Below are 22,529 nucleotides of genomic sequence, written 5' to 3' on the forward strand. Positions count from 1 at the left end.
CACCACACAGTAGCCAACAACTAGGCCCGACAAAACATTTTCCAAACTAGCACAGCCAGGTAACAAGGCCCGATCTTGTTGCAGACTTGTTTGAATTCCCCATAAGTAGGCCGACGAAAAATCAGCTAGTGTGCGGCAAGCTGATGAGCTGCGGGCAAATTTTAAAGTGATTTATTCCGTTTATTATCGTTGTTTCATTGTTATGTTTTCCTTTACTCGCCGGGTAAAATTTGTAATCCAGACATTATTTCAATCAACTGAAGGCCAACTCGCCCCAACAGCCGAAGTTTCTTTAGAACATTTCCATTATCGCTATCGCGGCTTTCAACTTTTTCCGAAGGCGCGAGACGTACGTACGTTTGCTCTATTTTATATTAAGCAAGTAAACTAACTTTTAAAAGCTGAAGTATTGAGCTGCTTCCACAGAGCAAAGTCACTTAGATCACTTTGCTCCGATCCGAGGAGGAAGTTACGTTAAAAGCGACAGCTTTTTAAAAGTCCCAATTCGCTACGGCATTTTTAAAATTAATTTTGCTTTTATGAACTTCCAGCTAATAATCAACTTACTGTTTTTAGTTTGTTTTGACATTGTTTTTTTTTTTATTTATTTTACAAAAATACAAGAATGCTGTCAGGAAAGTGTGCAAGGAACTAACAAAGGGTGAAGGACAAGAAGAAGATCAGGAGAATCAGCTTAACTTTGATTTGAGCGTCAGGTAAAACAAAACGGAGCTAATGTATAGTTACAGCTGAGGTGTAGTAGGCCGGCTACAATAGCTATTCGCTTTTTCCTCGACTTCAAAAAGAGTTGACCTGTTGTGTGGCGACGATGGAGGAGCTTTTAGTTATTGTTAAACAAGATCTTAGGCCATGCTAGCTTGCAACGTAAAAATAACTAAGTGAATTTTATACTTGTGGGCAACACATAGTGTAGGTAGTGCATGCATGCAATTAAGCAAGAACATTACGAGTGTGCTCTCTTTCCTTGGGTTATTATAAAATAAACAAGATTTCTCGATAGGGAAACAATAGGCTCGCCATGGTCTAAAGCAAAACAAACAACAATCGGATAAATAATTCGAAAACTTATCTCATTGGCTGTTTGATTGTTGCACTAAATTACCTGCCGTTATGATTGGCTATACAGTATGTGATCGCTTCTATTTAGTTTTGCTCTCACACCTTTAATTTAGCTGAGTAAAATTCTTAAATTGATATCTTATACCTTTTTCAGTTTTAATAGCCCAGAAAATAAGACTATGGCTAGGAGAGTGCTAAAAGGTGTCCGCTCGGCAAGGACAAGTGGACAAAGGCTGTCATTAAGAGTAAGTTGGTTTTTTTAGCACAAGCAAGTAATACCCGTTGGTTTTCTTATTTTTCGCTTTTTGCAATACTACTCTACGTTTAGGGTTAGCGTATATTAGCACAGTGAACTGACTTGAGTGCGTTTATTTGGGATGATCCGAGATTACTCGGATCATGGTCAAATCCACTCTGAACAAGGATTCACCAGTTCCTTTGATGCACAGTGATCCTAATGGTCTCGGATCACCAATCTTGATCCGGATCATCCCATAGAAACGATTGAACTAACTGTATAGCTACTTAAATGAAATACGTATTTTACCAGTAAAGATAGAGAATGCCTTCAGAACTGCAAGAGCGTGCTTGCTGCTGTTTAAACTTTTTGTCGTTCTGCGCTAGTTAAATGAAACGGTCAAGCTCTTAGTTATTTTTGATGAAACGTGACAGTAATGAGCAGCACTGTTTCATTTTTAGGCGCGGTTCATCAATACTGGAAATCTCTTCGGGATGACAGAACAAGAAAAACAAATAAAAAGTTTGAAGAACATCGAAGTCAAATGAAGCAACAAAATCGATTAAAGAGAGTAAGTATCAGATTGAGAACCATATAAGCAAATGTTCAGGAATGTTGAGCTTGATCCTAGCTATGCAACATCGCGTTACAGCTATTTCTAATAAATGAATCCCTGTATTCGAGCTCTTTTCTATGATTTAACACGATAAATACATATTTTGTCCTTGATAACATGTCATTTAATTAATTGTGTTGCTTTGTCAAAGAAACTTATCAATTTTTATATATACACTTTGTTTTGTATAATACTCACAATTTAAGTTGAAAAAGAAAAGTGTAATCTTTACCAGAGGGAAGTATATGTATATCTTGTAACAGCAACGTGTCATTGGTGATAGCCAAAATGCTCCTTGCGCTTTTTTTGACACTTTTGTTCTCTGTTTATATCGTTTAGAAACTATCAAGACGCCTTTCAAGCTTAGAGAAGGCTATCTTGTCGGACAACGACAAAGAAAAGGCAAGAGAAATTTTCTGTTCGCCAAATGCCATCGACTTCATGTCATCGGAAGAAAGCGACAACGATGATCCTGCTTCATCTAGGGGTCCGAAACCAAGGAAAGTACGTAAACTGGTGTGGGAGAAAAGTAAACTGAAGAATTTGAAAGCAAAACTGGACGAGGCCTATTTGGATGGACTTAGCGAAAAGCAGCGTCGTGCAAGTGCACGTTTGACCAGAACCGAAGAACCATCCTTACGGCCTTGCCCCACCAATGGCCCTCGTTGGGCAATTCGTACCGAATAATTGGACTGAGAGGTTCCTAAGAATAGACATTATTTTAGAAAACACTATAAAGACGTTCATTGTTCTTGGCAAACTTTATGCCTGTTTTCATTTATAGTGCTCAGAACAGCCATTGTAACATTTGTTCAAAAGTAATTTGGAATGCGATTTGTTAAATGGTGAAAAGTTTTCTTTCCCAGTCTGACATATAGACCAAAGTAGATATATATACTACAAGTATTTTGCGAATAGTAGGCTCTGTAATGAATTGAAGCTCTATTTAACTACAACCTTATCTTATGGAAGAAAAATAAATGACGCTTTGGCAAAATATAGCTGTAGTATTTCTTTGACTGAAGGGAAAAACGCCATAAGAGGTGTTCTGTAAATTAATTAATAAGACTTTCCACCTACCATGAACATTATAAGGGTGCGTTTCGGAAAGAAAGAGGGAAAAAAAGGTTTACCAAAGCTAGAAAGTTTCCGCAAGAGTAAGATAAATTTGAATTAACACGTTTCCGAGACGTAAGCTGTAGCGGAAACATGAAACAGACCTCAGTTTCCGGAACGGTTTCTTGTGTTTCCGCAGGTTCCATCACCCATTCAGTAGCCCGGAATACGTCAACGGAAACATGGAAAAGACATGTTTCCGCAACGTTTTCTTGTGTTTCCGCAAATGTAAACCCGAAATTACGATTGCGGAAACATTTGTTTCCTTTAGCTGAAACTTGACGGAAACATGCACAAAAAGTGGTCCGGTTCCGTTGTATACGCAGCAACGGAAACGCGAGAAAACGTCACGAAACCGGTAACGGAAACACAGGTTATCCGTCGTGTTTCCGGAACGGTTTAACATGTTTCTGCCACGTTTCCGTTTACGGATTCTTGCAATTTCGTCCTGTGTCAGGCAATCAGTCATCATCTTGGTACAGGTATTAACTTTTAATAACTGATGATAAGAATGCAGATCTGGGTACATACGTTTTACAGTTTACACAGCAAAAATGTATTGGCAAATGACTTGACCATGATTTTGATATGCCCAAGACATTCTTCAATAATTCAAAGTCAACATTTCATTTTTCAGGGTTTTAAATTTCAAACAATGTTATAATTTGGAACTCTCTTGATTTTTATGTCATAGTCAAGTCAAGTCAAGTCAAGTTCCAAACATGCAAACACATTGTAATTGCCATGCATTTCAGTACACGTACTGAGGCACTTCCCAGCTGTTGGACATAAACCTCTTAGAGGAAAGTATAGCAATTGTGCATTTTAACATTGAATGATACTGAACTCACTGGGAGTATCCCTAATATGATGCTGAGGCGCTTTGGATGTCTCCTTCTCCACTATTGCTTTTTATTGTTGGAATAAAGTGTAATAAAATAGAAGCAGTCCAACAACCTATAATAACATTTGGGGAAGTTGTCTCGAAACCTAATGTTTCACCCATATTTTTTCCAAAACAATATCATTTTAGCAAAGTTGCTTTTTTACAAGTTTGAGAAATTGCCAGTTTTGGAATTTTGAAATAAATTCTTCCTTTTTTACCTTTTGCAAAGTTCCCAATTTGAAATTGATCTTTTAGGCAGAAGTTTCCACCAATTTACCAAAGTCTGCAACACTATTCCCAATGTTGGGTTTTAACAAAGGGAAATTTATTAAAATTCTTGTGTAATACCCAGGATTGGGGTTTCAGTTTGGGAAATAGTCTTAAAAGTCCCACTAAATTCCCAAGATTGGTACACTGCTTTTCATGTAATAACCAATATTGGGTTTTACATTGGGAGTTTCTTTATTATTCCCAATTTTGGGAATTTGTACTTTTTCCTGTAACAAAATCCTAACTAATTCCCAATCTTGGCATATACTTTCCCACGTAATACCCAATGCTGGGTTTTTACTTTGGGAATTTCATGCAAATTCCCATGTAATACCCGTTATTGGGATTTAACTTTGGGAATTTCTTAGAAATTCCCAATTTGGGAATCAGATATTTTTTCCTGTGTTAATTTACGTGGTTTAAGATGGTTTGTCTGTTTTTAGGTGGTTTCAGGTAGTTTAAAATGCTTTTAGGTGGTTTAAGATCGTTTTTGTGGTTTCTCGTCGTTCCATGTTATTTCTATTTAGATGGAGAGAAAGTACAACACATGCTTCATTTAATTTCTTTCGACATCAAACGGCTTTCACATCATTTGTGAAAGGCTATAGCTATGGACAACGCAGAATTAGGACTAAACTGGCCGGCGAAAACCTTTCACTGTAACTTCATATAAAGCCTGTGTGTAATAAAATTAGAAAAATGCTCGAAAGATGTCCTTAGATCGCAATTAAATCAACGTGGTTTGTAACAGAATAGGTCAAAAGCACAGAAAAATTAAATTACACTAACTTCAAATGGCCTGAAACTCTTAACAACATACATACATGAAATTTAGTACAGGAAATTAGTTATCCTGGTGCCTGGGATAAAATGAGTGTTAATCAAGGCCGTGAGAGCTTAAACTACCTTCACTTGGTCTTCCGAAATGCCGACTCTTGTGGCACATGTACGAATTTTGTCGCACATCGCTTTCTTGGTGAGAGTCATTCCCTCGTTGAAAAACGTGGTCAGCACTTCCTTTTGTTCTTCTGAATAAACTAATCGGGACTGCCTTTCCATTGTAAAGAAAAGAGGTCAGACGCGCAATAACCTAATGATCCACGTTGTGCAGGGATACAAAGACCAGGCAATGGGGTCAGCGAAGCGTGCTGAGCAGGGCACTAATATTTAATCCCATACGTCACAGGTTCACGATAGGTAAATAGGCCCTAATTTGACCGCTTGTATGCGTTAATTTGATACTAATTAAATCCGCACGTAAGCGGTTAATTATGAGCGAATCGGGTGCTTTAAGAGCGCGATATATCCTGGGCACTAAGTGGTTGGCTCAACTTGGTTACAAAGCGGAAATGAATTGGGCTAAAACCGGAAGTTGAGAATCACTTATCTTTGTGATACGTTCTAGCAAACAAACAAACAGACCGTACAGCTTTCTGAAAAACGTTTACGAAATTCTGCGAAACCCGAAATATAGGAAACTCATGAAGGTTAGTTGTTTTAAGTTTTGTAAGTTGTCAATTAGTTGCGAAAGTTATTCTCCTCAGAGCAGGATTTCGCCTGTCCTGCGGTAAAACCGAGGCAAAACTGAAACAAGGTTGTGACAGCTGAAAAACTTTTTCTAGTGGCATGGTCCATCGAATAAATACCATAATTACAGCAAACCTTGTTTGAAATGCTTGTGTGGCACAAAACTTTTTAACCTGACTTTGTTTACCCGGATATTGAATTTATGAACGACTCGTCACAATATCGCGACATTTATATCTGTTGTCATTAAGCCTGTCTCATTATTGGCCATCTGGCGCAAACAGCGCCCTTTTTTCTTCTATTTCTGGTCATCAGATGCTCACTGGCTAACCATTCCAAGATATCCGGAAGCGATAGCTAATAGTTTTCTGTCCCAAAAGCTGACCATTTTTGAAGAGCTGAGTCATCATTCTTTCCTTTAAAATATTTGTAAAAATTACCTCTAAAGTGAGGGAAACCTCAAAATAAATATTATTTTGGTGAGATAGAATAACTGAAACGATTAAAATTTTACCCTAAACGGATTGAGGTCGGCAGACAATTAAGAAGATTGACTCGAACTGCAAATGGAAGACGATTATTAAAAAAGTCATTGACAAAATTATTCACAACGGGTTTACCTCAAAGTGCATGGCGGCGAAAAATGAATACTCGCGAATTCATTATAACGCAACTTCCTTACTGATTGTGATGTTAAGTCTTCATGAAACTAAGGTCTATCCTCTTAACGGCTAGTGGACCAAGGATACATGCAAAACCAGCACTGCCCGTGTTTCACTCTGTTTGGGGCGATCTTCTTAGGCTGTCTTTCAGCTGTAGCTTGCGCATGCCTCGCTCTCCTCGTCGACAAGGAATCTCTGCCGTTAAGTCCCCTTGTGTAGTGCAATCAGTAAACATTTGAACAGTCCATGACGCAATTATAGGTCAGGTAATTTGTAATTTTTTGTGTATAAATTTAGTCCCATGGATCAACATTTATGTCCTCTCTTTAGAAGCAGCCTCGCCCTTTTTAAATGCTTCTAAAAAAAAATTGCGTTATTTTGAGTTTATTCATAGGTTTTTTTTTCCTTTTTGAATTTTTTTCTACTCATGTTTCGTGCCGTAGACGTGTGGAGATTTTACATAAATGATGAGCGCAAATACGCGTGGCTTCGAGTTTAATCATAAAGCTTTAAGATTATCATCCCAACTGTGTCAACTACAAATTGCGCGAATAGGCTAAAGGGTTATTAACCGGCCTAATTTGTGGCTTAATCGACTGTTTCAACTCCAAACTGTCCGACTTTACCCGTTCGATCAAAAACACTTGTAATGAGACAGGCCAATTGGGACAGTTAGGCTGCCAATGAAAATTAAGCACTTTACACCATCAACTACCTAGTGAATGCTGACCGATCAAAACGAAGAAACGCTCTTTCGTGAGCAGGTGGAGAGGTCCACATGGAAACAAACATGGGTGGAATTAACTGGTCCGATAACTGTTATTCAGTGTCTATAAAAATGGTAAGTGCTCCTACAAGAAATTTTCTATAACTGAGTTCCTTGAATTTTATTAATGACCCAATGAATTGGTAAACAGACTTCGCGTCGCACAATTTGGGCGTAAAGTTCCTCGTAATTTCAAATTAGCCTCGCGATACGTGCTCCTCTCAGTTCTATTACCATTACTTATTATTATAATCCACTTACCATCTATAATAAGTTTATTACAATGTGCGAGAACTCTCATTTTAAAAGGCATCAGCTTTTACATTACAAAGTGCGACCAGTACTATTACAAAATGCGTCTGCCTTTTTTGTCACAGAGTGCTATGAGTATTAGTATGAAATGCAACAGCTTTTACATCAAAGTGCGAAAGTCAAGTTTTATTACAAAGTGCGTTAGTTTTTTTATTAAAAGTGCGACGTCAAGTGTTATTTCAAGTGCGCCTGATATCTTAGTGCAACGATCGTACAAAGTACGAAGGAACAAACCAAAGGCTTTGGACATTCCTCACTGCATTCACATTTTTCCCTCTATATTCAGTTTCTATATTTAGTCAGGTAGGTATACCCCCTGGTATATTTTGTTAGAGAATTCTCTTTAACTTTTAAGTGCGTTTAAACTGTTCCAAATATCATCTGTTGTCTATTTTGGATTGGAGACATACACGTTGCCTTTAATTCGTATCATCTTCAGTGGCATTCATCTTCCTCGTTTATCAACACTCATAAAAAAAAGAAGAAGAAGAAGGGAAATACATTAACCCAGATTTTTATATCCACCCAAGATATTATCTAATGAAATGTGGTATACTTGTGAGAGCGTGGTACAGTGTTAAAGTAAACAATCCAGATAATACTCTAAGACTTTCCTAATAAAAATAATACATTCATTGTCTCTTGCCAGTCACTAATTTTTTTTCCCTTTATAATTATATTTAGCATATAGTTTTCATCTCATGCAATTAAGTTTTACTTCTTAGAAACTTTGGAAAGAGATGCAGTCTTGTGATTTTTAAATTCGTCTGTTTGTTGAACGTGGATTTTTTATCACACAAGAATAGGCTCCGCGATATAGCTAATTAGCCTGCAAAACGGTCACTTATCACAATTGTCTCACTCAGTATTCCCTTTTTTTGAGTTTTTTTTGGCTCCCCATATCTTACAGAAGAAGCCATCTGCCGAGGTTGCAATTATTGACAAAGAATCGAACTAAAAATGTTAGCTTCCCAATTCTTGCGCTGCTGTTTCGGCAAAGAGAACGCCTTCCTAGCAGATAGGGTAGGAACTATTTCTGCGGTAATGTCCTGCGCTTCAAAGTTATGAATAACGGCATTTCCGACACAAACTGAATCTAGTAATCATATTATATCACTGTTTGTTCGCCATTTTCCATGTGTTTGTTTTGAGTCTTCATTAAAATGGTGGGAAAATGGGAAAGTGGGAATTGGCTCATATTTGGAAGATCAGCGGGAGACGGATTCAAGTTGCCGTCGATTACATCCCTACCATTTGAGACGGTCCTCGCGCATACTGATGGTGGTCGGGAATGGTGTTTGCAGCCAACAAACATCAACAACTCTTTAAGAATCTTGGCTCGCAAATTATTTTTGGGTTTTCATGATAAATTGTATGTGGAAACAGCGATCTGATCAGTATTTATATTTGTTTTTCCGATTTACAACAGTTTTCCAATAATGATTTATTAAAAACAATTAGTATTCAAAATATTTTCTAGGATTTCAATATCCCTCATCAAATTTCAAGAAAGTAAGCAAGATTTGAATGGTACATCTTTTCTCAACAAGCGGAAGACTGGTTTAAGTTAGAATCGATAACAAATCGATACTAGCACTATCGATTGAGGTTTTGCGGTAGCGATTTCCAACTAGTTATCACAAACGATCGGTGGTGTCACAGACGATTGTCATCGTTACAATAGCTGTATTTTGAAAATAACACAAGCCATAAAGGTTTTACACTATCGACTGATAATTAAACCTATGACTGATATTTGGTTATCGATCTGCCTCGGAACACCAGTGATTTATAATTAGCGATTTTAATTGGAGTCTTATGACGACGTTTGGCGCAATAACACAAACCATTGAGGTCCACCACTAACGACTGACCATTTTTGAACGGAAGCTAAATTGATTTACGATCACGATTTGTTGTTAGCTCTAGCGATTGATATTTTGGCACTTAAGATTGAGTTTTATTCCTAGCGATTGATATTTTTGGCACAAACGGCTCCCCGTATATACTGAATCTCGTTCAACGATGGCTATCTTATACGACTTAATATTTACTCACCGGACCGAAGATAATTTTGTGTATCCCATCCGTTGATCTCTAGAAATAAAAATACTTTACCATCTACTCATCAAACAGATAAAGTCATATTCGTAAATCAGTATCGACCCGGGAGGGAATGATCCGGTAAAATGTTCATTTAAGTGTGGCAATGCAATTCTATCTTAAAATTCCTCCAAGTCAAAAATATTAAAATGTCTTCGTTCACTTCGATCAAAGGTTGTATGAGATTTTAATGGTGTTCATCGCCAAAGGTTATAGAGTCAGAAAACTTAGGAAAGAAAACGGCCAATAGTTGAGTCTTTAACAAGCCAAGACAGCTTCTTTCCCTCCCCGTTCATTTCGAAACGCTCAATAACATCATCATCTTTTAAGAACGAATCGTAGCCACCTGTCAAACTTCTAAACGCAGCGAAGTCTCTAAGAGTGCAAAAACAGAAATAGGGAATACAAACACACGCTTATTAAAAATTAACTCGTAGAAGTAAGACAAAACTAGCCTGAGATACGTGTTACTGACCCTAAGATACGATAGAAAAACGGCGGTACAAGCTAACATTAGTAGGCCCCTATGGATTGTGCCAGTAAAAGTAGCATATTATGCTACTATCATTGCCAAATCATGCTCAAAATTATGCTGGTTTTTGGAAAATTACCGGTAGGCTACCTTTTACCTCTTCGTATGACGTTGGTCAAACTTTGAGGTTTTGGTATGGAAGGAAAACCCTCTCACCCGTTCGATTCTGCGACAATTAGGTTTGCTTCTTTCCCCAAAGTCGTGCTGTTTTTTTCTGATCGAATATCTGAGGATAAGTTCATAGGTCAATATTTTTTCTTAATTAAATGGAGTACTGAAGATAATTCAAAATGGCGTGTATCGTCATGCCTTAACACTTCTTTAAAAGAAACTTTGCTTAAATTATATTTTTATCATATTCTGCAGTTATTAAGCTTTCTTTTGAGGCATAGTTTGCAAGGATTTTAATGAAATTAGCGAGCGTACGAATTTTTTCCCGAAGGACAGCCACGAAGGTGTAAACCAAAACTGCCCACACAATCCGAGAAGACAAATCTATCGGTGCAAATCAACAATGTCAAGGTCCATGCGCTTAGTCGGTGGATAGGGATGACCGCGGGCTCATTTGCGAACACCGAAGGCTAATCGGAGAAAATATCAAATGTTCCCTCATAGTTTTGATCCTCACAAATACACTTTAAAACAACAAGTTAAGAACTACAAGATCTGTTATCTGTAACTGAAATCATCCGGCCGTACATTTGATCAACTTCATGAACCAATGAAAGTGCGTGTGTATTTTATCTAATTACAAACATAGAGATAATTGTATAGATTATTAAATGTTTAGATGACGTCTGGTTAGATATAGATAGATAGACAGATAGCAAGAAAGATAGACAGGAATTTTTCTAGTTCTACCTTCGCTATTGCAATAACGCCATCCACTCCCCTGATATCCAGGCAAACACATGCAGGCATATGAGCTAACTGTGTTAACACACCGAGCGTTTGAATGGCATGAATATAATCCTGTTTGACACTCGTTCACATCTATAAAAGGATCAGTACATGCCCGACTTAATCACTCACAAAAACAATCTTTCTAGAGAAATTAGTGTCTTTCTTATCGTGAGTGTGAGTTTTGTGCGCTTTTCTTACAACAGTGAACGGAAGCAGCGCTAAGTTATTGTGTTAGCTTGGCTAACATTCCACCTGAATTTCTATCGAGGTGTCAGGAGTTTTTCCTCATAGGCATCGCTTAGTTGTCAAGGGCAGAACAGCAGCAGTTTTTGTTCCATGTGGCAAGAGGGTAATGGAATAGTATTTGGTAGAGTTAATATTTCAGTAGGTGAAGCTTAGGGTCTATATGCAATTAATTTTTGCAGCTAAACGCAGAAAAATCAATGAAGTCCACTTGAAGACAGCCGTCATTGTGGACAGGTAGCTGGTGAATACAGGAATTGAAGAGCGTGTTGAAATGTGGTCTTATAGTAAATGGGAGCATTGAATTCAGCGAATAGTGATAGGAGTTAAACATTTTCGTCGGCCTGGTTCTTAAACATGTAATTTATATTCCACATCTTACCTGAACTATACCAACCATTCCCTTGAAATCCACGCTCACATTCACAGTCGTACGAGCCGATTGGCGTTTGAAGCGCAAGAATGTGATCTCGTTATACACTCGTTTGTATCTGCCGAGGTTAGATTTAAATTTCATTTCATTTTTCTAATGATTGAGTCCAACCTAATCGCCCTAACTGACGATTTCTACGACTTTCAGTCAAATTCGTCAAAGCGAAATCAGCCCGGCAGATTTGACGATTTTCACGAATTTTCGCCATCTCGCCATTTCATGTAGCCATTTCCGTTACTGCATGCATTTCTAGACATATCTTTAAAAACGAAGTCAGGAAACAGGAGATAACAGCCAGATTCCAAATAATGAATATATATACTTTTACCCCATTCATACCAAATTGAAGCTCAAACATGTTTTAAAGATGTTTTGTTAAACACGGTTTTAAATTTGTTTTCTTAATTATAGAAGCTGCCTAAAACCAATTGTGTCGACTTCAAATATACAAGTTAGAGACGATTTAAAACCAATGGGAAATTCAGTTTTTCAGTGTTTCAGATTTTCCTTTAGTTAAACCCGTTTTAACTATACATGTTTGGCTGGCAGGAATGGGGACAAATACCCAAAATCTGAGGAAACGAGTCTACATCGTAACGTATGTTAACCTACTCTAGTGTAGTACTACTCAAATTTGACTGGCTGTAAAAGTATTTGTATATATACCTGAGCATGTGTATAGACCATCTCCTGAATATCCATGCACACATTCACAATCGTAAAAGCCTTGTGTATTAATGCATCTGGCATTTGAATGACAGGAATATGATCCAAGTTGACACTCGTTTATGTCTGTTCAAGACAAAATCGATGTAATATAGTGTCTAAGTACATTGAATTAAAAAATTCCGTTTTCCCTTTCTCTATTTGTCCATCGCGTTCTTTCCTATTTCACTCGGAATGCTGTTTTCTTTTGAGTTGTTGTCGTCTTTTTTTAAGGGAAAGAAAAGAACGTTTACCTTGTGTTTTATGTGGCATGGTTGGATTTCCCGTAAATAAAAACAGGACGAGTACCTTCATTTTCAAATGAACTATGTCTTTTTTTGTTTGTTTTCTTTATTTTTAGCTGTCAGTACCTTTTCTGCTGTTTTGTTGTTATCTTGTTTGACTGTTTCTTGTTTTGTTAATGATTTGTGTTGGTTTTGTTGTTGTTGATGTTTTTCCTTTTTTTGTCTCCTCCCACTCAAGCACCCCTGATTTGGAGATGACCGGGAAGGAGTCAGATGCTTTCATTGAAAGCGTTTTTGACAGCTTATATAAGAAATGCCACTCCATCAGTTTGAACGTGGTTTTGCCCAAAGTAGCCGCTCAGTATGACCGGGCTCTCTGATCAGGTTTTAGAAGTTATCATTAAAAGAGGGGCATCTATTGAAGAAAGGCCTTCTCAGCTCATTGTTTCTTGTCTGTGACGACGGCTGTAGAATACAGTAGTGTGATGCTTTTTGGCAAGATTTATTTCAAAATTACCTGCACATGTGGCACGACCATCCCCCAAATATCCGAATAAACATCTACATTCGTAGGAGCCTTGTATGTTCACACAATGAGCTTGTGCATGACAGGAATGAGATCCTGATTGACACTCGACCACGTCTGTAAAACGAAGATTATAGCGAATCAGATGTCAAGTTTTAGTCATATTTTAAAAGGATAAAGCATCAAATGCCAAGCACCATTTCACCAACCTTTCACTAGGGAATTTACACTTCTCTTATACCGACTGCAGTGTAAGTTACGACTGACCTTATTCTGTATATCTGAGCTAACACTTACAGAATTCAGCCGCAGAGTGTTGTAGATTGTTAAGTCGTTGTTATGACTCGTTTTGTTCTCCTCCTACCTGCACAGGCAAAAATGCCATCCCCTGCATAACCAGGTAAGCATCTACATTCGTACGATCCTTGAGTATTCAAACACTGGGTTTGTGTATGGCAAAAAACAAACCAGACTGACACTCGTCTACAGCTGTTTGAAACAATTTAGATACGTTGCAGAAACACACCATGGAATTTATCTATGAGTGTTCAACTCGATAGCTTACGAGTGAGCACTGCGAACGAGTGAGATCTCGAGTTCAACAGGAGAAGAGAAATTTCATCCCCGCAAGCAACCATGTATTATTTTGTTTATCATATTAACACAATAGCTCTTTCTTGAAAAGAAAAGTCAACTTTATTAATGAATGAAAATAAAAGAATCGCCAGTCCCTGAATAAAAATCGTAAAGAGCGTTTGCGATAAGGCTTTAGATGAAAAATGTGTTGAAACGATACAAAGCCAAACAGTGTGCGTAATTTTCAATACACAAAATTCTCAGTTAGTAACTTGGTCCTTACCGACAGAGAATTCTTTCAGGTACACGGCCAAAATCGGCCTGTGGCAAATCTTTCAACTGTCGATTTTTTGCCCTTAGCCGCGAGAAATGCCTTTTCCAAAGCGGCTGAATATGTAACTTTCGGTTTTTCTTTCCATATTTTGGTTTTTTTCCCCTTATAGAAAAGTTTGAACATCACTATCTGTAAGCGATACGGATTTTTCGGTGTTTTAGCAGCCATAATCTGAAAAAATTCCGACCATGCAAACGACCTTAGATTGAGACCAGTGAAGGCTTCGTCGTTCATTCTTATATCTGGGCGAGTGGCGCGAAGGGGGAGTGACGTGTCATCAGTTGATTGGCGATATCAAACACACGTAAAAAAATACGATATTTTTTCACCTGTGTTGTCAGGGCTTTTCTCAACGCTGGAAATCCTCGTATAACACAGTAATTTGTATGATAAATAAAATTTATTAGTTTTTCATCGGCATAACTATTGGAAAACGATAAACCTTTATGTAAAGGCAAGTTGCCTCTTATATAGGCTAGAAGACCTTTCAACCGAGATATTCTCAGAGGATATTTATGCCGCTTGAACTAGTGTTTACTATAACTCAAAATGTGCCCTCTGTATTCCTTCGAACCGCCACACCAAGAACTCATGTTGAAAACTATTCAAAGCCCTTAGTTTTACTTTATCTTACCATTCCGGGGGGATGGAAAACTTAGACTCATTTCCCATAACATTTCCCTACTTAGCACCCCCAAAAAGTGGTAGTGAAGTACGCGAAGTCTACTGTTTTAACGACCGATACAGAAAAGAGTACAAACCTAGATAGTCTCCCTCTTCGAAGGTATATCCAGTGAGGCATACACAAGTAAAGGAACCATAGCTGTTCACGCAAGTCGCACCTGCTGGACAGGAGTCAGCGAAATATTGGCACTCATTGTAATCTGGAATGAAAAGAGATAATAACAGCAATGATCATAATAATAGTAACTTCAGTTTAAGTAACCTCATGTTGACGAGGAGGCAAGATAGTGATCAAAAGCAATGCATCTATGTACAATAACTAGATATGATTATGGAAGCGATCCTCGCAGTTATGAACACTACTTAAGTAGCAGTAGTAGCGGTAGTGATAATAAGATCTGAAAAGAAAAATTTAGGCCTGTACGGGATTTGAACCCATGACCTCTCCGATACCGGTGCAGCGCTCTACAGCCCGCACAGGCCTGAATTTTTTTTCAGGCCTTATTTTTATTACTACTTAAGTTCTGTTCATAACTGCGAGGGTCGCCTCCATATTCGCTTCTTCAGCCGCAGTTCACATATATGATTTTCAATAAGTATATCTGTTTTACATATTTTGGACGAAAAGTAATTCTCATCAATCTATTAAAAAATATACCGTATTTGCACAATATTGCTTTCCTTCGAGCAAAAAAAGGTAACATTAGATCTCTTTGTAACCCCGTTTATACCGGTTTTCTTGTTTACGAGGGATTGAGGGCTAAGTCTCAAGCACCCACCGGGATATAGCAAGGGGCTTTTGGTCCAGTTAACACCAACCTTTCTTACAAGTGAATCCGTGGCAGTCGGCACAATTTACGTCATTCCAAGTAAACTCATTAAGGAAACCAATAGTGTGAACACAATCTTGATTGTGCAAATTGTTTGGTTGTCCTTCTGCCCAGTAGTGGAAGTCTAAAGGGGTCTCATCGCTCCAAACGAACGAACCTTCGGCGGAATTATCAGACAGACCCAGCCAAGATTGTGTACAACCGTGTAGACTTTGAACAAATACGTTTTCTTCTTGGCTTTGTATGCTGGGAAAATTTGCGTCCAGGGAAGCACATGTCTCCTGACTTCTTTCCCACGAGTCACAAGACAAGACTTTTCGATAGCAATAGCCGTTGTAATACGTCAAATCGTCCAGACATATGTCTTCTAAAATGAAGTGAATAAAACTAGATGAATACTATGACTGTGCTGATCTACTTGAAGGCTGCCTCTGTTTTTCTTTCATATATCCACACGCATTAAACATTTGGTTTAAAAGACTCTGCCAATAAAATGGATTACATCTTCATGTTTTAAGGAGTGTAGCTATCGTCGAAAGACTTTTACAAGCCACGGACTTGAAATTAGATGCTGAGCTCCTAAGCAAAAATCGCGTTAGCGGAGGCACAACAACCATTTTTTTAAGATGAATTAAACCATTTAAACAGGAAAAAGTCCTAGTTACGAGATGGATATACCTTTAAATTGCTTACATAGGAACAATCCGTTCGTTGCTGACGCGGTGGAAATAAGTTGCAGATTTGTTATCTGCGTGCTCGCTATATCATCGCCTTAACTAAACATCCCTGCTCCCTGATAAATTTAAATGAAAACCAGAAAGGGCGACTAGGTCGAGGTCAGCTTTCAGGCTTGAGCTTATCTGTGAAAGTTACACAAGCTTAACAAGGGATCGAATCATTTTTATCGCTTTTCAAAGAAGAAATATAATATAAAAAGTACAAAATAAAGAACAACCTCGTAGAATAAAGGGGGTAAGTTTCTAAACAAACTGAGGCGCTGCGTCGGTGGGAGAGTAGAGCAGGTAACTTAATGTTAACTACTGAGTTGAAAACGTGAATTGACTATCGTTAAACACGAAGGCGCGCTATAAATAGCTTGGCTCCTCCCCTTTGTTTCAGCTCAAATGCAAAACTCATCCAATATGGCGACCAACGGTCCCACCATGAGTGAAACGGTCTGCATAAAACACACACTTTAAGTGTTTTTTTGTGTCAATAAATTAGAAGATATTGCGTGTTGTTGACTCTAATTCCCATAATTGAGCTCATTGTAATATTAATTGGCATTAAGTTATCGTTCGGCCGCTCAAAGCGCGATCTGCGGTCTACGAGACACTCGTACAGTTGTCTTTTCAAAATTCGCGCCGCGTAACTTCGGCTTATGTCCCAAGCCCCTTATACACATTGGTTCTCCGAGCCTTCAGATTATTCTCATTGAAACTAGCGGATTCATGAAACATTCTATGCGCAATGCTCAGACTATTATTATTTGTGACAATATTCTGTGACAAAACCTCTAAAGTATGGATGATTTCGCAAGTAAGTGCGATTTTGAGACAGAATTTCACAACTCTAGTTCAGTTTGGGGAAAAGTCTTGGCTGTCGCTGCTCGAAAGATATTTTTATTAGGAAATTTAATCGTTATGGCTGAGGGAAATAACCCATCTGTACCCAAGAAAAAGCGTCCAACGGATCGAGGTCCTCAGTTCTCGTTCAACATAGAAGTTCCTCGAACTCAGGAGAGCAGACTTCTCGGCATCAAAGACCGCATAAAGATGGCCAGAGGCTCGTTGAATCTCACAAAAGCGACCACAAGCACACAGAATGCAGATTTAATGGAAGCTCTTCTGTTAGCTTTTGAGGAGAAAATTGAGAGGAAACAACTGACATCGAGCGATCTGAGCTTATCATCAACGGGAAGTCCGAACCCCTCTCTTCTCTCTACACCATCCACAACTGCACGGTTTTCGATTCCTTCAGCTACTTCTACTCCATCTTCGCGTATTTCTTTGCCTTTCAGTGATCCTTCTTCTCCAATTTCTCTTCCACAAGCAGAACGTACGCCACAAAGAATGCAAATCACTGCATCTTCAGCAGAGAACGACTCCATATATCTCTGCAGCGAAGAATCTCTGCGAACTCTGTTTTCTTTTTTCTGTAATACGCTATCGACATCATGTTGTTATTGTGGAAAACCCCTCGATTGCGAATCACTTGTCTTCAATCGACAGAGTCATGTCGTGTCAGTGACCATTTCATGCGTTGGTGGAGATTCTTTCAAGTGGCTCTCCTCCCCCATCATGGGAGGATCTCCTCCAAAATACTATGTAAATTTGAGGTGAGCACTCTTTCATTTTTTGCTCTAAATTTACTGAAATTTATTATCTCGGTATTTTAGAGTTTTTGTTTTTTGTAACTGGTCACTTATCTGTCTCTCTTTTTCATAGATTGATTCATGGAGTATTGTCCTGTGGCTTGACAAAGACACAATACACAAGTTTCTGTCAAGCAGCCAACATCGGGTCAGAGGGAGAAAAGACCTTCGACACAGGTTAGCAATGCACATTCTCAGATGCTCTGAAAATCATGTAGTCTTTCTCCTTGCAAGGAGAAGGCAGTCAACAGCAGTTTGCAGGTTGTTAAATCATGAATGTTCTATCAAGATAGCTCAAACTGACTGAACTGTTCCTTCTTTGGTTTCTGCCCTACCAGATGTATTCTAAAATACTTCTATTTTTAATCACTTCAACAGTCTTGAAAAAGCTTGGTTACTTGACAGTCGTGAAGAGGGTTTCCAATGAGTCGATGTTGGCTGCTCAAGAACAAGTGAAGAGTAACCCTGCATATGCTGTGAATGGAGAGGTACAAGTAGTCATTTTAACTTCATTTTGTCTTTGGCCACATACTTATACACCTGCCATACTCGGAGTATATTATGTAGACTGGCACGTACAAAGATATAAAATCTTATATCAGATTGTAAACCTTGAAAATATCTGTGAGTAGAGAAATGTGACCATTTTTATGTTTTGATTTCTACCATTTTCCTGCAGTGTGTTATAACAGATGCAAGGCATGATTCCAGTCGATCAGCAGCACACACAACAGTGTCAGCCCTTTCTTTCTCGTAAGATGCTTTCTACTCGATTTCTTTGTATGATATGTTGAACCTCTATTATGTTCAACACCATTCCTAAAATCATTTCATTTGCACTGATTATCTTTAGGACCAAAAAGGTGTTAGCAGTTGTCAACTGGAGTAAGGCCAATGAAACTTCAGCAGTAAGCCGTGAGGTCCCTATGACAAAAGAGCTGTTGACTTATCTCTGTGAGACACAAGGTATGATAAGTTTGCATCCTCAATAATATCATATCACATATGTAGTACAAATATGGAGATCAGAAGTATATTTTATAATGCAACTAAAGTAATTCTGTTTTCAGGGTTCCATGTTGCAGAGGTGGCACATGACTTTGTATTACAGCTAAAAACATGGATCTTGTCAAAAGGAATGCTTAATTCCTTTGACTCTTGGCATGGTACTCAGTATACACTTGTATTTTTTGGCTCATTTTGTCTTGATAATTATGACTATTTCTTGAAAATTAGCCTTTTATTGGTATTAAAATTTTTTGTTTATTTTCAGGTGCAAAGTCTGTGACTAAAGCAATGAAGAAAGTTGCCTCAGGACCACAGAGGGATGAGGGCTCAAAGTGGTTTTTTGAATTGTCCGACAAAGGTAAGATATCTCTCTTATGAGAGTCATTGGAAGCTATATTCTCTCTACAATTATCTGCAGATGTCAAATTCCTTCTTGATACGAGATGAATACAATGGAATATAATAATTGTGAATATTTTACAGTGAAAAGTACAAGGACTCATGTGTACTTCTGCATGAAGAACAGTCCACCCACTGAAGAAGAATTTTAGGGTACACTGTTGAATGTAGTTGACCATTACCAGGTAATTTGAATGACTGTTTATTGAGAGAACATAGTATTTTGTTTTCATTTTTGTAAGTACCTTTTGTTGTGTTATTCTAGCAAGATATGACATGATCATTACCTCAAAGATTGCACATATTTCTTTAATAATGGCGAACAAGAGACATTATATTTACTATATTTATTACTACTGATTTATTTATCTATTTTTCCATAACTTGGTGTATTTATTACTCAGGGTAATCATGTCAGATGCCATGCAGAGTCACGGTGCAAGCAGAATGGCTATGTGATGAGCAAAAGACTGTTAACTAAACCTGAAGCAGTAGCTGCCTACAGGAAAGCCATTATGAGCACTTCAATTTATAGGCATGCATCGGACTACATGCGGGTAAATAATTGACACATGCTGTATGTTTATGTTTCTTTGCATGAAGAAGTTTATCTCTTCTTCCAAATTAATGATGTTGAGGTAAGGGCCATAAATGAGTTGAACAAAATAATTCATTTTCCAGTTAAAGAAAAATCACCCATAATTTGTTGCCTTCTTTAGTGCAGGGAAACATATTGGATTGAGTCTCTCCATTCAGTGATGCTCATTTATGCTGCAAAGCGGATTCATTATGGGGATGATTCATACAACATGCGCATGAAGTTAGCCACTCTTGATTGGGTAAGAAACTTATGTTGTTAATTCGTCAAAATAACTTTGGCACTTTTTGGATTCACTGCTTTCTCATGCTTATTGACTCATTTGTCTTACAGAATGAAAATGTGAATCGAGAAGCATCGTCTTTACAGATGTACCAACATGCCAGGCATCCAAATCGCTTGGCAGAGACCAGGGTGCTTACTTCAAAGACATTTCATTTCAGAGAAACTATCTGGTCTACCTTTTTTAATATAAACAAATGATGTCTTATTTGTTTTCCATTGCACCACAGTTTCTGTGATAATTACAACTAGGAGCCCAAATGTCCTGTAAAATATGTGAGGTCATTAGGGAGGACCAATTCTACCAACTGCTGGTACTGAGTGATGAAAACATGAGTATGAGGTTTGACACTAGGTATTTTCCAAGTAGACTCATCATCTGTTACTTTTCTCTGCACTGTATATCTCTTCCTAACTTATAGGAAAGTCACTATAATTTGCTGTGTGGACATTATAAAATGGACCATAAACAATTTGGTACTTGGGCTCTCTTTGACGTGGGCATTTGAATGAGAATTTTATTATTCCCTTTTATGCCCCATATAGGGAATACCAGGAGGGTTAGGAAACCTTGACCTCACATCTTTTATAACACAATTGGGCATCCTTTCTCGCACAGCATTAACGTGGTCCCCCAGTTCGACTTTTCTAGCCTGATAAATAGGGTCTTTCCAGAGCCCACATTTGTTCAATGCTCTCCAGTACGTCTTGTAATCTTTTCTTCGTCGCACGTGATTTTGAATATGTGCTTCGCGATAGCCAAGGTATTCGCGACTGTCGGTCGTTACACATGACGTTTGCCGACAGTAAATACACATTTCGAACTCGTCCCCTCTTGCATCAGCTATTGTGGAGACAAAGTAAAACAACTATTAGAGCGAAAGCGTAACTGAACAGTCATGAAGTCTGATATGATCGTACAACTGGTCTTCCCGCCTACATTTTATTTTGGACAATTTTTATGTACATTTTTCATGTTTCATTGACAAGTTTGCCCAAGGTGTAGTATAAAATATTGCAATAAATACAACCTGTAGTTCTAAAGAAATAACTCCTTTCAAAACATTCTTAGGCAGGGCAAAACGTTTTGTAGGTGTCACGCAAGGCTGCATTTCGGAAAATGAAGGCATCAAAAGGAAGCAGTCTAAGACATGAACTGTCGCATCATACGAAAAAATCTGTGGTTTGCAAGTATATTCTAACTAGTATTTCCTAGTTTGTAAAAACTCTGCAATTAGTTACTTCTGAGAAATTATAGTGTTACGCGAGTGTTTCAATCTTGGTGATACATTATCACAGTGATTGTTAGTGTCGAACTGTAATCCTAAGTTACCTTTCTAATGTATTGTTCCAAAGGTCAAGAATCATCCAGTATTGTTGTAATCATATTATACTTAGATTAAAAAAAAGAAAAAGAAAAAGAAATCGTACCATTTGTGGAGGAAGCCCGTACAGATGATTCGTTTGGCGACATCGACGCCTGGACATGTTGAAGTGAATCGGTGTTCGGCGACGGTTCACTCGCGCGCTCCAGAACTTCGCCTGCAACAGTCGCTCTGCTTTTATTTTTCTTCCGCTGGGTTGACAGCACTTCCCCTTCGCATTGTTGAAGAAATGCCTTGAACATTTCTTCATCTTTTCTTTTTATTCTTACAGTTATCTACATCCAGTATTTTGAAACAGACATGAAATTACGCAATGGCAATTTTGGGCGATGGCGAAGCGAATCATTTCGAATTTCAAATTTACCGCCAAAAACGAAGACGGTTTCGTTCGGAGGAAGGTAATACAAACCTCAACAAATTCTTCCATTTTGATGAAAACGTAGAAATTTAACGAGAAATGCGCCTCTGGTCAGTGCCTTGCATTGACTGCAGCTCAAGCTGTTTTGAAGTTCTGTATGCCACGACGGTTGATTGACAAATGATCCAGAGGTACCTAAAGCACCTCTCCTTTTATAGCGCGCCTTCGTGTTTAAGGGTAAAAAAAGCTGACGTTTTGAGCAGTAGCCCTTCGTCAGAGCGAGTGATTTCGATCGCTCTGACGAAGGGCTAACCCTCCAAACGTCAGCTTTTTTCCGTCTTTCACGGTGGCCAATTTACGTCTTGAACTCAGTTGTTAACACTAAATTACTCGAAGTTAAACATCCGCTAACTGAAGTCCAAATCAATTTAACAGCAGAAAGGTGAGGGTGTTCATGAGAGCAAATTTATTTTTATTATTTTACAAAATTTGTCAAAACTCCATTACCTGGCAACACTGCGTACGATACGGTAAGAGG

The 22,529-nt window shown here is 38.2% G+C and overlaps 1 protein-coding gene and 2 pseudogenes across 3 annotated transcripts in view; 2 read left to right on the top strand and 1 right to left on the bottom strand.

Annotated features, from left to right (window-relative positions):
- The window catches only part of LOC149052399 (uncharacterized), a 4,322-nt pseudogene extending 822 nt beyond the window's left edge, over window positions 1-3,500 (top strand). Inside the window, exons 2-5 of the transcript XR_016183263.1 lie at window positions 625-716; window positions 1,235-1,325; window positions 1,780-1,889; window positions 2,274-3,500. The product of XR_016183263.1 is annotated as an uncharacterized LOC149052399 (transcript). The remainder of the gene's footprint in view (window positions 1-624; window positions 717-1,234; window positions 1,326-1,779; window positions 1,890-2,273) is intronic.
- Window positions 3,501-16,985: 13,485 nt separating this feature from the next.
- LOC149052400 (uncharacterized) lies at window positions 16,986-20,243 on the top strand (annotated as a pseudogene). The gene is made up of 10 exons (XR_016183345.1): window positions 16,986-17,925; window positions 18,035-18,138; window positions 18,340-18,449; window positions 18,641-18,714; window positions 18,815-18,927; window positions 19,032-19,127; window positions 19,235-19,327; window positions 19,453-19,553; window positions 19,773-19,925; window positions 20,088-20,243. The product of XR_016183345.1 is annotated as an uncharacterized LOC149052400 (transcript).
- Window positions 20,244-20,465: 222 nt separating this feature from the next.
- LOC149052401 (uncharacterized) lies at window positions 20,466-22,228 on the bottom strand. Its single transcript, XM_089195284.1, has 3 exons — window positions 22,043-22,228; window positions 21,680-21,908; window positions 20,466-21,092 (listed from the first exon to the last, which is right to left on the bottom strand). Exons 1-3 carry the CDS (start codon window positions 22,058-22,060, stop codon window positions 20,770-20,772), a joined length of 570 nt encoding a protein of 189 aa, XP_089051410.1. The 5' UTR covers window positions 22,061-22,228; the 3' UTR covers window positions 20,466-20,769.
- Between the last annotated feature and the right edge of the window lie 301 nt (window positions 22,229-22,529).

Source organism: Pocillopora damicornis, chromosome 1 (assembly GCF_964200805.1).
Source record: "Pocillopora damicornis chromosome 1, jaPocDami1.2, whole genome shotgun sequence".
Classification (NCBI taxonomy): Eukaryota; Metazoa; Cnidaria; class Anthozoa; order Scleractinia; family Pocilloporidae; genus Pocillopora; species Pocillopora damicornis.